Below are 16,924 nucleotides of genomic sequence, written 5' to 3' on the forward strand. Positions count from 1 at the left end.
CATATCTCACATGTACAGATATCCTTAGCTTTTGTAAGTTTTATTTTTATTATTTACTTATTTCTTATTCTATATCCTGTTTTATTACATTTTTTCTTTTTTCTGTTATAGTCAAATACTGTTGTTGTATATGTGCTGTCCAGTTGTTTTAGTAGGTTAAATCATACATGTGGGCACTCACCAAGACAAATTCCTTGTATGTGTATACACATACTTGGTGGAATAATGTGATTCTGATTATTATTATTATTATTATTATTATTATTATTACATATAATAATACATATAACTGCATTAAGATACAATAAGTTAACTTCATTCAAGCTAAACAAGAATCACTTATACCTTTTCTTCTTTTTCTTTCATTTTTATTGGTTCTAGTTGAGTTGTTGCATCACAATAGCATCAATAGCTTGATTAACATATGTCTCATGCATTGAGTTCCTATCCTGGGTGTGTTTGGGGTCTTTTATTTCATTCCTTTGCCATGCTTTTGTGAGATCTTCCTGGTGCTGATAATGCTTTTTTTGCTTTCACTGCTATACATGATCTAATTTGAACTTTAGGTTGTTGATCATGAACCAAGTATTTTTTCAACGTGATATTTATGTTTTATGAATAGAGTACATGTTGTGTTGTAATTTTGATAATCCATCTCACTTGCAGGTTATTTGCAGGTGATACACAACTTGCAGTGCAATGGTACTTCCCAGTCACTATTGTTTTTAATCAGTATATTCCAATAAATCACCACAGGTTCATCTTGAAGAGCAGTTTTCACCAATACTAAAACATTCTATGATTTACCAATTGCAGCTCTCCTGAGTACACAGAGAATGTAGGAGCTTGTACTTGTTGGCCATACTGGTTGTTTTGACAGTTAACAGAATAACAGAAAAAACTTTTAAGTAACCATCCAAACTCTGTTGCATAATCGCCACCATGATTAGAATGGCTGCTATCTGAGTGGATGACCCTAGTGGATGCATGGACTCTGTCACACTGCAGATAGCAAACAGCAGTTTATAGCAATATTTAACAGCTCCTGTTAAACAGTCTGCTTATTGTAGTGTATGCACACACATACACACACACACACACACATATACATATACACATACATAGATAGTCTAAAGCGTTCTTTGCACCTAACAGATTTCTCTTGTTCTACCACACCCAACTCAACTCATTAACTAACTATCATTATAGGACCCCTCAGTGTATTACAGAAAGTAAGCCTTTACCTGTGTACCTTGTCTAACATCAAATCTGTGAAGCTGCATCTTAATACAAATTTTAGAATATGTTCCAGTGTCATAGCCAGTGGACCTATTGATATTGAAGACTGCAGTTACAATAAAATGTAAAACCTTTTTTTTTAAGCTAAATAAATTGAGCAAAAAGAATTTGTGATCAAATTAATTCCCCTTTGTTTATGTTGTTATGTCCAAGTTTGTTTAATTCCACAAGCAAAGTCTGCTGAAGCCTACATCCTAAGATGACATGGGAATTTAAAAAATTGCCCCCCCACCCCCCCTTACAGCCTAGATGAATGGCAGCATTAGACACTCCTTCGTGCCTGTGGACTTTCTCAGTAATGTATATGTTAAGAGTCTGCAAGCATGGAGGCTGTAAATTTATCCTGGGCGATTACTTCAGTAGTATGCAACACAGTGCCGCAACTTTAGACCCCCCCCCCTTTTCTGACTTGTGGTATCAGCTCCCTTATCATCACCCCTAGTAGTGACACATTTTGGATTTGCACATTTTAAAAAGATGCACTGAATGTATGCTATATTTGTCTTATTAGATGGTAGAAAAGTGGATTGAGCATATACATTACTCATGTTAGACAAGAAAAAAATAATTTTAAAAAGAAATCATTTGTAATTTGTCATATTGTATTATTTTAGTACCAAACCATGTCTTTTTGTACACAGTAGCACCACAAGTAATGTATGAATAAAGTAAATTAGGTCAACATCAGCGACAACCATTGTTTATTTATTTGCATCTTTCTAATGGGAAAAGATCCTTTTCCAGTACTTCGGCACCCTTATAGGGGGCAGCACTGCTCCTGATCTTCTGCACCTTTGTTCACAATTCTCTAAAGCTAAAGTCTCCATGATCCCAGTTACATCTTGTGTACACTGAATGACCACCTGTTGAGAGTGTGATTGAGCATTTCTCTAATCCAGTCAAGAGATCAACAGCTTCTCCATACCCAGGACAAGCACAGGCCAACGTTTACATAAACCTAAAACAAGGTATGACTGTGTCAGGCTCCACTGGGTTGGGTTGGTTGACTGGTTCATGACCTTGCTGTCTGCATGCAGTACAGTTTTACATTTGTATGCATCTTAACAACAGACTGACCTTTGTCAGTCTGCATTTCGGAATCAACAAATTATTGTTTAATCGGTTGTAAGTCAAATTGTTAAAACATCTTTTAACATTTGTTTTGTATATAAGTTGTTAAAAAATAGAACATAACTATTTTTGAAGAAAATAATGTACACTTTTGGTTAAGACTGTGTTAGAAAGGTTCTGTGGATAGTTTAAAAACCCTTTCACATTCTCCTGCCTTTGACAGGAGACAGATGCTATCACTGTTTGACAGATGCTATCACTCATTTTTGCAGTGTGTTTTTGGCTGCTGTTAGACTACCTAGACTACAATTTGGATAACGGTGGATAGATTGTAACATTCAGGAAACTGGATGTAGCTGTAAAGCATATTAAGCCCAGTGTTCAAAAAATCCAGTTTGGACTTACAGCATTTTTAGACCCAGAGTAAGCCCCTTTGCTTTGTAGGATCTTCACCTTATTGAGCTTGACTTCAGGCTAATAGGATTCCAAGAATGGAGGAATAACAGGAGACTTAAATGGTTGGAGTAGAGACAGAGGATGGTTTTGGAATGGGAGTGTGGTTTATGCCCAAGTTTCAGCAGTGGCTTTTCAGTAGTATATTATTGTCCTGCCTGCACACATTTTCACATGTGCTCCAATCATCCATTCTTCTCTCTATACAGCTGTGAAAATCCATGGGTTCTACAGAAACAACCTAAATCTAAAAATGTAAACAAACTTAAAGGATGATAAAATAGTTTCAAGTGACACTGTTCTTAAGAAAATTTTTCCAACATCTGCATTTAGTTTTAATATCTAATATTCTAACAACAACAACAAACTTTAAAAAAAAAGCTTTTTACTCCATTCTCCATATATTCTATGTTTGAAAAATAGACTTTGGTTTACACAGTCCACCATAAACCTAAAACATTGCCATGAATTTTATTAGTGGCCTGTGACATTTCATAAAGAAATGTAACTGTAAATGATTTAAGATAGTTACTTTAATAGGTCTTATTAGCTAAATACATATATTTTTACACTGATATTTCCTGTTAACAGTGCAGTTTAAATGCAGTTATTGCAGGAAACATCATATAAATATTAGTTTATATAAATCTAATATTCATAAATGATAAATGTTGATTGTATCCTCTTCCTTTTGTCAGCTCTTTACTACGTCCTTTCTGAAGCACTCAGAACAGTCATAAACATTACACCCTACACCAACCACCAGTGGCCTAATAATGAATCGATGCATTTCTAAACTCTTGACATACAAAATACCAAGCATTGTGTTTTAAAAATCTAATTATTCATAAACCTTGATCAAACATAGATTCTGCTGTAACACAGTACACCGTGAAACAAAATAAACAGTATAAACATTATACTTGCCTCTGCTTCTTTCTACAATATCTGTAGCAAGGTTCTCTGGTACTTCCATGTAGGGTTTTCTGATCATACAGTGACACCCATTTCCAAAGTCAGTGATGAGGCTGTGCTAAACAATTAAAGTCTGATTATACAAAACAGATTAAATACTCATCTGCCCTTTGACACTTGGAGAAGGCCAATTTCCACGTCCCTCTGCTGGACACACCAGGCACAAATCTTGCCCTCTCTTTACAGCTCAAAGAGAATAGCATGCCTGAAATTATTTTGAAATAATTTGTTACTCAGGGTTTTCGTGGTCACTTCAAATAGTCATGATACACACACACACACACACACACACACACACACACACACACACAGCCACACACACACACCAATTAGAGAGTCAGAATAGTTATTCATATTCATGAGCAGTGCAAGGTTATTAATTTCCAACTAAAGAAAGCTGCTCCTGTAAGTGCTTCACATGCCCAGCTAGTGGGCCTATATGGAAATCATTTTTGTACTACATTACTCACATTTTGGCAGTTTGAGAAGCTGAGAGGCTGGCACATATGCATATAAAACATTAATACACAAATATAAATGCACACATACATATGATCCCAAATCAACACAACATATTCCAAAAGTATCTATATTCCAAAATTATCTGTAATGCAACATTTAAAAATAGAATACAACACAATATAAAATAAGATTTTTAAGAAATTGGCAGCACCTTTTTATGCCATAGCACAAATAATGGCTGAGCCATTCGGATTTGTACTTTATCATCTGAATAACAAATTGCATCTTAAGTACATACATTTGCATTCCTATAGTTGTGGCTCTCCACTTGTTCTGATGCTTCAATGTTAGAGAATTGCATCTCATCATTCAGCCTTTTAAGCCAGCACTTCTTGGTCCACTGATGAGGCTGCCATTCCTATTCATTGAAACCTTTATTGCCCTGAAGGGAATTTGTCGTGCACAGGAAGGGCCACATTACACATTAATATGCCAAGAGCAATTAATAACAATAAATAAATAACACCAAACATCTAAGACCATTAAAACATCAATAACAAAAAGCCACTATTTAGAATTGTGATTAAAAGTGCATAATCTAAAGTGTGAATGCATGTATCTAAACTATTTAATTTACATTTATGGCATTTAGCAGACGCTCTTATCCACAGCAACTTACAAAAGTGCTTTGCCATTTACTCATAGAATATATCCTAGTACAGTACAGTAGGTTAGAGTCCAATATACCGATGATCTAGAATATTGTAGAAATACAAAATACATAAGGTCTATGTTAAACAATGATAAGTGCAATAAACAATAAGTGCTAGAGTTTGTTAAACAACATCAGTATAATAAACAATACCCTACAATAAGTATTAGTTTCAGTTAGTTAATACAGGAGCGGGATCAGTGGTCATTTAAATATTCCACGAATAGATGGGTCTTCATTCTGAGTTTGAAGACTGCAAGGGACTCTGCTGTGTGGACAGAAAGTGGGAGTTCATCCCAATATCTTGGAGCAAGGAATGAGAATAGTCCCAATGCTTGCCATGAGACTTGAAGCATGCTATTTCAAGCCAAGCTGTACTTGAGGTTTGGATTGAGCTTTGACCCTTGGTCCATTTGGTCCATTTTTGGCTTTGTAGGGAAGCATCAAGGTTTCAAATCTGATGTGAGGAGCTACTGGAAACCAGTGGAGCACAGAAGTGGAGTGATGTGTGAACTTCAGAAGATTGAAGGCCAGTTGTGCTGCTGCATTCTTGACAAGTTGTAGAGGTCCGATGGCTCTTAGAGAAAGACCAGGTTAGATTTGAAACATGAGTTGAGAACAACAACTGGTTATCCAAAGTTATGCCCAGGCTGTGGGCATCTTCAGAGGTTAAGTGCCTTGCTCAAGAGTGGCAACTTGGCAGTGGTGGGGCTTAAACCAGCAACCATCTGATTATAAGTCAACTGCCCTTTAGCAGTGCCCTTTATCATATATGTTGCAATCTCAGCAACCTCATTTAATCACAACGTTTGGCACCATCACAGATCCTAGTGGCAGGAGGGCTTTGGAATTGCCAATCAGCCCACCATTTGCAGCTCCACCCCAGTAAAACTGAGCTTCTGTACATCCCAGGTACTTCCAACCCTTACCATGAACTCACAGTTTCCTTCAAGAACTGCCTGGTATCACCCTCAATTGCTCAAGTTGTCATAATTGTAAGTCACTTTGGATAAAAGCGTCAGATAAATGCTATAAATGTACAGTTGTGTTCAAAATAATAGCAGTCCAACATGACTAACCAGACCAATCACTGTTTTTGGTAGAAATTATATTACTACATGGCAAATAACTTACCAGTAGGTGTAGTAGTCATAGAAAATCATCAGACCAAACATTCATCATATGCATGCTCCTGAGTTTGTGTAATTGAATAATTAATTGAAACAGGCATGTTCAAAATAATAGCAGTGTGGAGTTCAATTAGTGAGGCCATTCATTCTGTGAAAAAACAGATGTCAATCAGGTGGCCCTTATTTAAGGATGAAACCAACACATGTTGTACATGCATTTCTTTCTGAAAACCTGAGAAAAATGGGTCGTTCCAGACATTGTTCAGAAGAACAGCGTACTTTGATTAAAACATTGATTGGAGAGGGGAAAACGTATAAAGAAGTGCAGAAAATGATAGACTGATCGGCTAAAATGATCTCCAATGCTTTAAAATTTAAAGCAAAACCAGAGAGATGTGAAAGAAAACGGAAGACTATCATTCGAATGGATCGAAGAATTGCCAGAATGGCAAAGACTCAGCCAATGATCAGCTCCAGGGTGATCAAAGACAGTCTGAAGTTACCTGTGAGTACTGTGATAATTAGAAGACACCTGTGTGAAGATAATCTATTGGCAAGAAGCCCCCGCAAAGTCCCACTGTTAAAAAAAAGACGTGCTGAAGAGGTTACAATTTGCCAAACAACACATGGACTGGCCTAAAGAGAAATGGAGAAACATTTTGTAGACCGATGAAAGTAAGATTGTTCTTTTTGGATCCAAGGGCCGCAGACAGTTTGTCAGATGACTTCCAAACACTGAATTCAAGCCACAGCACACTCTGAAGACAGTGAAGCATGGTGGCACAGGCATCATGATATGAGGATGTATCTCCTACTATGGTGTCAGGCCTATTTATCACATACCAGGGATCATGGATCAGTTTGCATATATCAAAATACTTGAAGAAGTCATATTGCCTTATGCTGAAGAATTGAGTGTTTCAACAAGACAACGACCCCAAACACACCAGTAAGCAAGCAACATCTTGGTTCCAGACAAACAAAATTAAAGTTATGGAGTGGCCACACAGATGTGAAGCAGTTCTCAGAAACAGTGGTTATACAACTAAATATTAGTTTAGTGATTCACAGTAAATCCTAAAGGTTTTCAGTTTATACAGTAAATATTTGAGTTTGTGAAGAAAAAATGCAGACACTGATATTTTTTTGAACAGCCCAATATTCATTTTTCTTAATCTTCTGTAAAGTAATTTAAAAATTGATACATTTTTCTTCATGTTTTGATTTAGAATATAACGTGCAGTGTTCCCAATGCATGGAAATAAAAACTATTATAAGGATTCTGAGCTTTACTCATGTTTTTAAAAACACTGCTATTATTTTGAACACAACTGTACATGATGATAGTGTCAAGGAGATCTGTGGGATATGTGGACAGGAATTGTGGAACACATTTCAGATTGGATGCTAGGTTTGTGGATGTATGACATGAAAGATTGAGATAGTGTGAGGAAAAAGATACTTAGATGAGTTTGCGAGGTCCGGTAGGTGAGCTGTAGATGAGGAACTCATTGAAAAGAACAGCAAAGTCTTTTGTTGATTACCGCTACAGACGTATACATTCATAGGTTCAGACAAGAAACCTTGAATTTAACAGAATCTAAGGAAGAAGTAATTAAACTCAGAGCCTTCATTAACTAACCAGAGGATGATCACAGAGAAAAACCAAAGCACACTAAAATCTGAAGTTAGAGTCGTCCTAATTTCACTCAGTTCAGTAAGTGCTGAGTCCGTCCCTCAATTCACTCCTAAAGCCAAGGAGAAACTACACCTGCAGTGAGTAATTACAGCTAACAAGCAACTAGGTCCAAACAAGAAGCCTTGAATTAAACAGAATCTAAGGCAAAATAAATCAGTAATTGAATGCTCCTGGGCACAAATGATGTGATGGCTTGTTTGGTTTTTGTTCTGGGCATTTGGAACCTGCATCCAAAGGAGAGTGGAGAGACCTCAATGAAAAATGCATCGTCCTGTATCCTAAAAGCAAGCTTGATGGTATACTCCTCTGAGATTTGGAAAATGCTTGTTACATTAGAGCCAGTGGTTTTCCTACCCATTTTTATCACCTTGTTCAGCATATTCTGGACTGAGACAGTCCTACCCCCAGCAGTGGATGGATAGGTCACCACACTCCGTATAAAGGTTATATAAAACAACCTCAGTGTTTTGTGTCTACGTTAAAAATAGAGCCAATGCTGTGCTTTAGTGTATCTTGCCAGTGTGTTGGCAGTCAAGATGAGTTTAGAGTCAGTAATAGTTCTCAACAGTCCCAAATACTCCTCCACACTCTCAGTGGCTTGTAAAGTAACAGGTTGCAGAGAGGACCTTTTTCTAAAAATCAGCCAGTGTTTCCTTTTGTTTTTGAAATGTTTAAAATGTATTAATTTAATGTATTGTGGTGGGTGGCAACTGACTTGTCCTTGCTGCAAAAGATGTGACCATACATTTGAAGACAGATAGAGGCCAACCCCATGGCCTTCTGTGATAGGGGCCAACCCCATGGCCTTCTGTGATAGGGGCCAACCCCATGGCCTTCTGTGATAGGGGCCAACCCCCATGGCCTTCTGCCAACCCCATGGCCTTCTGTGATAGGGGCCAACCCCATGGCCTTCTGTGATAGAGGCCAACCCCATGGTCTTCTGTGATAGGGGCCAACCCCATGGCCTTCTGTGATAGAGGCCAACCCCATGGCCTTCTGTGATAGGGGCCAACCCCATGGTCTTCTGTGATAGGGGCCAACCCCATGGCCTTCTGTGATAGGGGCCAACCCCATGGCCTTCTGTGATAGGGGCCAACCCCATGGCCTTCTGTGATAGGGGCCAACCCCATGGCCTTCTGTGATAGAGGCCATATCCTTGCTCACAGTGCAGAGATGTTCTGCCATGGCTTTCAATTTGGCAGTACCAACACTTGAGTGAGTGCCTAATAAGTTCTACCATACGCTCCATCTTGGCTACTCTACAAATTCATCCCCCATGTTCCAAAAAAAGTTACCTGTTGTCTTTATCGTGCTGAAGCTGCACATTGATTTGCTGGCTGGCAGGTGGAAGAGTGAGAATGAAACGAGGTGTATGTTTGTTGCAGAATGAGTGCAGTAGAGTGGGAATATGTTATTGCAAAGTGGACATTTACTGTTATTCATCTGATTTTTGCCATCTTTCTAGCATGGTGGTGAGTTTGATCATTAAATTTCACTAGCACTTTGTTACTGAGTACAAATGCATATTAGGTGATTAACATTTTAGTTATCATTTTGAAACCATTATTTCACAATTACATCAAATATGTTAATTAGATTGGGAAATAAATTTTAATTTAAATAAAGCTACTCATAATGTGCCCAAATCTCTGTGGAGAACTGTCAAAATGAAATTTGCAAAATGCAAATGTAAAAGGAGGCTGGTGACTTGTCCGAGATAAACTGCACCTCGCCTTGGTAGTTAGTAAGATTAGCTGGCTGAAGTCGGGGAGGAGATGAGGAGAGAGACAAGCCGGACAGTTTTACCTGCTGATCCCCACGTGAGATGGCTGCTCTTGTGGAATTCACACAAATATATAACATAACATTTATTTAAAGAATATCAAACTAAATATCGCATTTGAGCATAATATCTATACACACTAAAATTTTAAAAGCTTGCTTGCTGTATTAACTACAGTTTGTGGATGCGTGTTTGACATCGGATATTCTAGCCAATGCGGATTAAGCTCTGTCGTCATCCAGTCGCTTCTCGGTGCAGTCCGTGAAACCTGGAGACCTGCAGAAACCTTCGCTGTCACGAAATTATAGCTGCGCCTGAATGTAACCATTGACTGTAACCACTGACTGTAACCGTTGACATGCGCCGGTGACATGCACTTATATCGAGTCAGGCGGCGATCGGTCTGCGCAGCCTAATGGCTTCTCTCGAGTTATACCGGTTAAAGATAACAGATGACAGAAAAAATTTCGTGAGGACATTTTAAAATGCTTAACGTGGAAAAAGCTTAACGTTGCTTAATGCACTAAAGCAATAACATAGGGGCAGCAGATTTTGCTCATTTATTACAGGTTATGAGTTTTCATGAGAATTAATAATAATAATAATAATAATAATAATAATAATAAATTATAATAATACCTATATTATTATTATTATTATTATTATTATTATTATTATTATTATTTTCCAAGTAAAGCATTTTAGAATCCCCCCCCCCCGCCCCCTTGAGGGGTAATTCTATTACTTCCCTTAAAAAGGATATAAGAGGTGTAGCTGTCCCTTTAATTCAGTTGCCACAAAATATATATAATTGATTTATTCTTGATACTAGGTAAATACCACCTTTATGAATCAAACGAGTGTAATTTTAATACCAGTTTCAAAGTTTTTATCACAGCCTTTCCTAATTATATTTATTGCATAACATTTTAATAAAAAAGCTAAAATGATTATGTGCTTATTGGATGAATTTGTAATTATTTATATGTAACGCTCTGTTTATTGTATTGTATATTTTTCTTAATGTAGAAATTTCAAGTAAAACAAACAACAAAGAATATATAAATAAAAACATGTTAAAGCTCATGGTCTAATTATCTCTATTTGCCTCAGGAAATGCATTGATATGTGTTTTTTCCCCCCAGTTTGGCTCGACAAACAATTTTCAGGAAAGTTCATTGCTTTTCATTTTTATGTTTTCTTTTCAGACAAGAAAATCAAATGAACATAAGGTACACAGACTGTTTTCCCCAAATAGTTTTCCTTTGTGAAACTGAAAAACATTTGTTGAATTGTGTTCAAAAGATTATAATTTGTGCTGGTGATTTAAAAAGTGCAACTGTGATCCAAATCTGTTAATTTAGGTCAGATTTAGTAATTTATTCAGATTTATTTAGTAATAGCCACTTTAATATTCTTTGGTTTCAAAGGATAATAATACCACCTCTTTCAGATTTACATACTAGACTACCAAAGGTAGTGTTTTGTGACATGTCATATAAAGCACTTCAATTTACTGGCTAATAATGTTTTTCAGTTGCAATCTTTCAGTACACTTATTACAGACTTTTTAGAGAGGGAGACAGAGAGAGAAATGCATGGACAAAGAGAAAGCAGGAAAGAATGAGGGACAGGGGGGTGTGTTTGGAGTAGATTCTCCAGAAATATACTCCTACCACCACCTGTGAAATGTCGCTGCTGATGGTCTCCATGGAAACAAAGATCCCTAGCAGCCAGGAGTGTATGCATGAGACTCGTGCTCTGGGGGGGTGGGGGGGGGGGGGGGGTGCTGCAGACACACACACAGACCATCATTACAAACACACCCAGTTTCATTATTAGGGACACAGTCACATATGAAGAGTTATAATCTATGGTTCACTAGAGCATTAGGTAACACCCCCTACTGGATGGGCCCAGATCAAAGTTTCGGGTGAGACTGCACACTTCTTTGATGATGTTCATGTTTTTGAAGCTGAAATGTCTACAAAAGGTCACAAGGTTTATAGCACATGGATGCTGTGTGTGTGTGTGTGTGTGTGTGTGTGTGTGTGTGTGTGTGTGTGTGTGTTAAATGCAGGGGGGACAAGGAGGAGGAGGTGTGAATGTACAGTTTCTCTCAGCTATGTGTCTGCAACACTAGGAAGCTTATTATGAAACACAAACATTTATTACCCTGATATAGTGGAAGAAATCTTAGCAACTAATTGCACAAACAAACACACACACACACACACACACACACACACACACACACACACACACACAGACACACACACACACAGGTTGCAGTCCAGCCTTGACCAGATTAAAACCATACTTTGTCTTTCTCACACATACTCACACTCACACAAATGAGCTTGAGGTAGAAAGGGGAAGCTGTTCCATTTTAATAACCATTGTTTATCAACAACACTGAACAGCACAAACAATCCTCCTATCCCTACAGCCCAGAAGATCTGTAGTCATTGCCTCAGAAAGATTTCATTTGTAGCTCTGTTCTATGTGTGCAAGAGAAAAGGGTAGGGCTACTGTATGCACTTGTAAGTGTGTGTGAGTACATGTGAGTACAGAGGAGTCAGGGACACCTGGGTGAAAGAAATGGTCTCCTGCATGAATGTACTGCAGCTTGGTGGAATATTTGGTAATCTGTAAATCATCCTTGTACATAAAAGTTCAGACAACTGATTCCCTATCAGGCATTTGATAGATTCCTTTCCTTGATTATCTGCATGAACATTGATCCTTTGCCGTTGAAATATGGGAAAGCTTGTGGTCTACCTCCGGAGGCTGTGGCACTCCCTGTGGAGCTGCTTTAGGTTACAACTTAAGGTTAGGGTCAGTGTTCAGCCTCAAGGGGAGGGTTTAGCCAGCACCAACTTCACCTGATGCTCAGAAGGTAACATATCTCTCTTGCCCTGTTAGAGCCATCCTGAACACTCATTCACTCACATACACTTTTGTGTCTTTTGTGTGTAAACTGCAATTTTAGCAAATAATCTTAATGTATTTGTATAGTGGATAATTAACCCTCATGAAGGCGGTGAGCACCATTCTTTCCTCTAGTTTGGTGATGGTTATAATGTTTAGTGATTGTATTTTCTTTTCTGTTTGGTTAGTTAGCTCAGGTTTTGTTGCCCACTCTGCAGCTACCTCCTATTGTGTATTTTATTGGATATTCACACATAGAGGAAGAAAAAAATGTGTCTAACACCAACTTATTGCCATCATATGAGGGTTTGGTGTTTTTGGTTCAGCTTCATTTTATGCCTATATTTTTGAGACTGTAACCATTTGGTAATGATGTTGTAACACTCTAACTCCCTAATCTCTGAATCACTGACCTTATAGAGATTGTACCATTTGGAGAAACCCTAACCCCATAATGTCTCAATTATTTTGAGAGAAGAAGCCCATCACTGCTGTGTCTGTACTATGGGTCATGGAACAATGTGAATGGGTTATGCTGCTTCCTATGTATTGTGTATTTACGATATTGTACATGTGTATGTAGGTCTGTTCTCTACCTGACCCTTTAGTTACAACATCAACACAAGGTAAAATAACATCTAGGTAAATATATAAATAAAATATAACTTATACATACACAACATTACTCAAACCAGTAATTCAAAATAAGTGAGGAAGGATTTTTGGATTGAGGATTACTGAAAAGACACTTGATATGTAGAAGGAACTCATATAAATAATCAACTATAAAATACACAAGAATGTAATTTTCCCTGAACTCTATAAGATTTTCTCAGGTTCCACTGTGTCCCAAATGCTGAGTGTGTGAATGTGCTTCTAGTTGGGAGAGAGGAGGGGAGAGGATCACTCTGTTCACTCTGATCACTCCAGTGGTACTCCAGTGGATTACTTCTCAAAGGTAAAACAAAAGCTAATCATTCCCAACAATAAAAAAGAAACCCAGAGGTATAAAGCAACAGAAGTGTTGGGTTTCAAGCCTTCAACAATCTCTTTGGCCCCCAGCAGAGTGGCGGTGGCCTAAAACCGCTGCTGTTTTGCAATCAGGATGCAGATAACACCTCACTTACACCTCACTAAGCTCATACTCTCCTCCACGCAATCACCTGATTCAGGTAGAATTTCTGTCAGAAAAATAAACTAAAGAATGTCATACAATAAACAGGAAGTTCACAATACATTAATCAACTAATGCAACTAAGAATGGATTGAAATCCTGGAATGTTGGAATGGAGTTCTCTGTATCCTAGCCATCTGAAATGATAAGACTGTTCTTAACCTGATGCTGCTCCAGAAATTCAGAAGTCTCTTCCACAATTTGTCCAGGGATACGGAAGTCAATAGGGATTGGCTGAGACTGTGGCAGGGGCGGTGCAAGTAAGGGGGAAGATCTATGGGGTGGCGTTTTGGAACTTGAGGCATTTTGTGAGTCCTGGTTGTACATGTTGCAGCCGGTTCCCTGTAGAAACTGCATGAAATTCTCCTCTATAGAGCCCTCACGGCTTGGCAGTCGGTCCTGCTCCTCCTCCGCTGTGGGTGGGAACAGGAAGGGTAGGTGTTTACTGAGCTCCTGCCGTATCTGCCGGTTGAGGCAGCCATAAAAGAAGGGGTTAGAAGTGAAGCAGAAGTAGCCAATCCAGGTGACCACGTCCTCCAGGGGCGGCAGAGCTGCAGGAGGCAGGGACGCTAGTGCTGCATACAGGTGGAAGGAGAAATATGGCATCCAGCAAAACAGAAACTGCCCTCCCACAGCTGCCAGCACAGCTGCTGCTTTGCCCCCTCCAAACGGCCGGTGGGGCATGCCACGGCCACCTACACTTGTCTCGCTGTGGGAGGCGGAGCCTGAGCTGGTTACCATAGTGGAACGGCTGCTCAGGGACTGGGAGCGTCCACGGCGTGGGCTGTCAGACCAGGTGGGCAGGGGGCCGTGCTGCATGGCCGCCACGCGAGCCACCTTAAACATGCTGCAGTACACAACCAGGATGAGGAGCAGTGGGCACAGGAAATACACAAGTGCAAAAAGAACCATGAATGCCACACGATTTGCTCCACCCCCACTCCAGTGCAGAGAGCACCGTCTGTTTGTTTGGGAGGGCGGGGCAGGTACAGTCCCAGCCCCATTGACCTCACCTCCTCCTGTCTCCAGTAAGTGGCCCCGCCCCCCCTGCATTATCCAGGCCAGTAGGGGCAGTGCTGACATAACCAGCGCTTTCACCCAGATCCCGCTAAGGACCCCACCCACCAGCCCAAGGGTCATGCGTACCTCGTAGCGCATGGGGTGAAGGATGTAGTAATATCTCTCCACATTGATGGCACAGATGGACAGGATGGTGGCACTGACCAGGCACACACTGAGGAACAAGTAGCTGCGACACAGAGTCTCGCTAACGAAGGTGCGGCCCGAGAGCATGCCCAGGGGCATAAGTAACAGTGCGCCCAGCAGGTCCACCAGGCACAGGTGGAACACGAACACAAACTTGCGGAGCTGCGGTGCGTTAGCGATGACCAGCATGACAGCTGCATTGCCGACCACAGCCATCGCATCCATGAGGAGCATGACCAGGAGCGCCAGCGACTGGGACACGGCAACCCCGTCTGGTGAGTCAGAGCGAGACTCATTGGCCAACCATGGAGGCGTAGCTGAGGAGTTCCTCTGTGACTCCATAGAGGGACGGGATGAACCAGGCTGGTGATGTTACTCATGGAGCCATGTCCCATCCTTCAGTAGAGGGCTGAGAAAAACCTTACCTTTAACTTTAACTAAACAGCCACAACCTGCTTCACACCAAAAAGGTGTGGATCCCTGCGGATCTTCTGCAGGAGTCCTCTTCATCACCATCATCATTGTTATCTTGGCACTGCAAGCATTTCCTGAACAGAAAAAGAAAGGACAGCCAATCTGATCATAATCGTGAGTTTCAGCAGAGACTCAACTAACCCAAAATCTATTAATCCATTTAAAGGTTACTATCATAAATTGTTCATCTCAAAATTATTATTATAAATTAGTCATCTCCACATACCTGACTAAATCATTTTTTGTATATTGTATGTGTGTGAGTGTGTGAATGATTGAATTTATAGGAATTATAAGAAGGCTCAGGGCTTATGATTATAATTTTTACCATTAAAGGGAACACATTCTCCCCTGCCCAAAATATCAGAAGATTCCACTACAGTTACAAAAATTTGAAAACATGCTTTGATTGTACTGTGGCCTGTGGTTCCTGTATGAATTGAAACACATATACACAGATCTACTGCTCACACTGCACTCATCGAGACTTGAATTTCCATTCAGGGAATGCCTGATACACTAATTCACACCCAGCCACTATGCTTATTTTTAGACAAGTGTGTCCAAGTGTTCTCAACATGCAGAAGCAGACTGTTTTCAGGAAGTGAAAAGCCCGCAATTATGTATTTATGTGTGTTATCTGAGGTATTCTCAGTCATCAGTATTGTTCTCTCCCTCTTTCACACACACACACACACACACACACACACACACACACACACACACACACACACACACACACACAAAAACAAAAAACAAAACACGCATGCATACAAACACACACACAGGTTGGGGGATCCTGCTTGTTAATTGCTTGTGCTTTTAGTACACATACTTTCAACACATACACACATATAACACCAACCAACATACCTTCTGTGGATAACTCGACCTAGCTAGTGGTGTCCTCAAAACTTCATCATCATCTTCATCTTCGTCATCTTCCTCATCATCATCAGAAGCAGTCAGCATTGAAACACCACCTAGACTGCCCTGTGTCTCCTTTTCTCCTTTCACTCTCCTCCTCCTCTATTTTCTCACCTCCCCTCTCTCTCCCCTCTCTCTCCTGTTCTCTCTCCTCTCCTATGTCTGTTCTTTCTTGTGTGGTGAGAAAGATGATAGAGGAACAGAGGATATCTATTCTGCCTCCTATGGAAGTGAGCAGATTAATCTGTGCTTCTCTCTCTCTCTCTCTCTCTCTCTCTCTCGCACGCACACAGACACACACACACACACACACACACACACACACACACACACACACACACACACACATACACATGCAGTAGCTGCAATGATGGAGAGCAAGAGAGCTATGAGGGAGGGAGCACCTGGAGCTGTTTTCTCCTCTGGGTCCTAGTGCCCAATCCGTGTTAATGGTTTGTATATGTGAGTGTCTATGAGTGAGTGTGTGTGTGTGTGTGTGTGTGTGTGTGTGTGTGTGTGTGTGTGTGTGTGTGTGTGTGTGTGTGTGTGTGTGTGTCTGAGTTCATTGTTTGCATTGTTCTCTCTAGGTCAAGATGAAAACATACATTTACCCTCTCTCTGACATGCC

At 39.9% G+C, this 16,924-nt stretch overlaps 1 protein-coding gene across 1 annotated transcript; it reads right to left on the minus strand.

The window, feature by feature from the left end:
• Positions 1 to 11,953: 11,953 nt before the first annotated feature.
• Positions 11,954 to 16,581, minus strand: LOC113590940 (G-protein coupled receptor 61-like). Its single transcript, XM_027031279.3, has 2 exons — positions 16,243 to 16,581; positions 11,954 to 15,443 (listed from the first exon to the last, which is right to left on the minus strand). Exon 2 carries the CDS (start codon positions 15,235 to 15,237, stop codon positions 13,819 to 13,821), a length of 1,419 nt encoding a protein of 472 aa, XP_026887080.2. The 5' UTR covers positions 15,238 to 15,443; positions 16,243 to 16,581; the 3' UTR covers positions 11,954 to 13,818.
• Positions 16,582 to 16,924: the final 343 nt, after the last annotated feature.

Source organism: Electrophorus electricus, chromosome 22 (assembly GCF_041902795.1).
Source record: "Electrophorus electricus isolate QZ-2024a chromosome 22, ASM4190279v1, whole genome shotgun sequence".
Lineage (NCBI taxonomy): Eukaryota > Metazoa > Chordata > Actinopteri > Gymnotiformes > Gymnotidae > Electrophorus > Electrophorus electricus.

Coding starts and splice junctions, on each gene's coding strand:
- LOC113590940 (XM_027031279.3), bottom strand. CDS start 15,237: ATGGAGTCACAGAGGAACTCCTCAGCTACGCCTCCATGGTTGGCCAAT.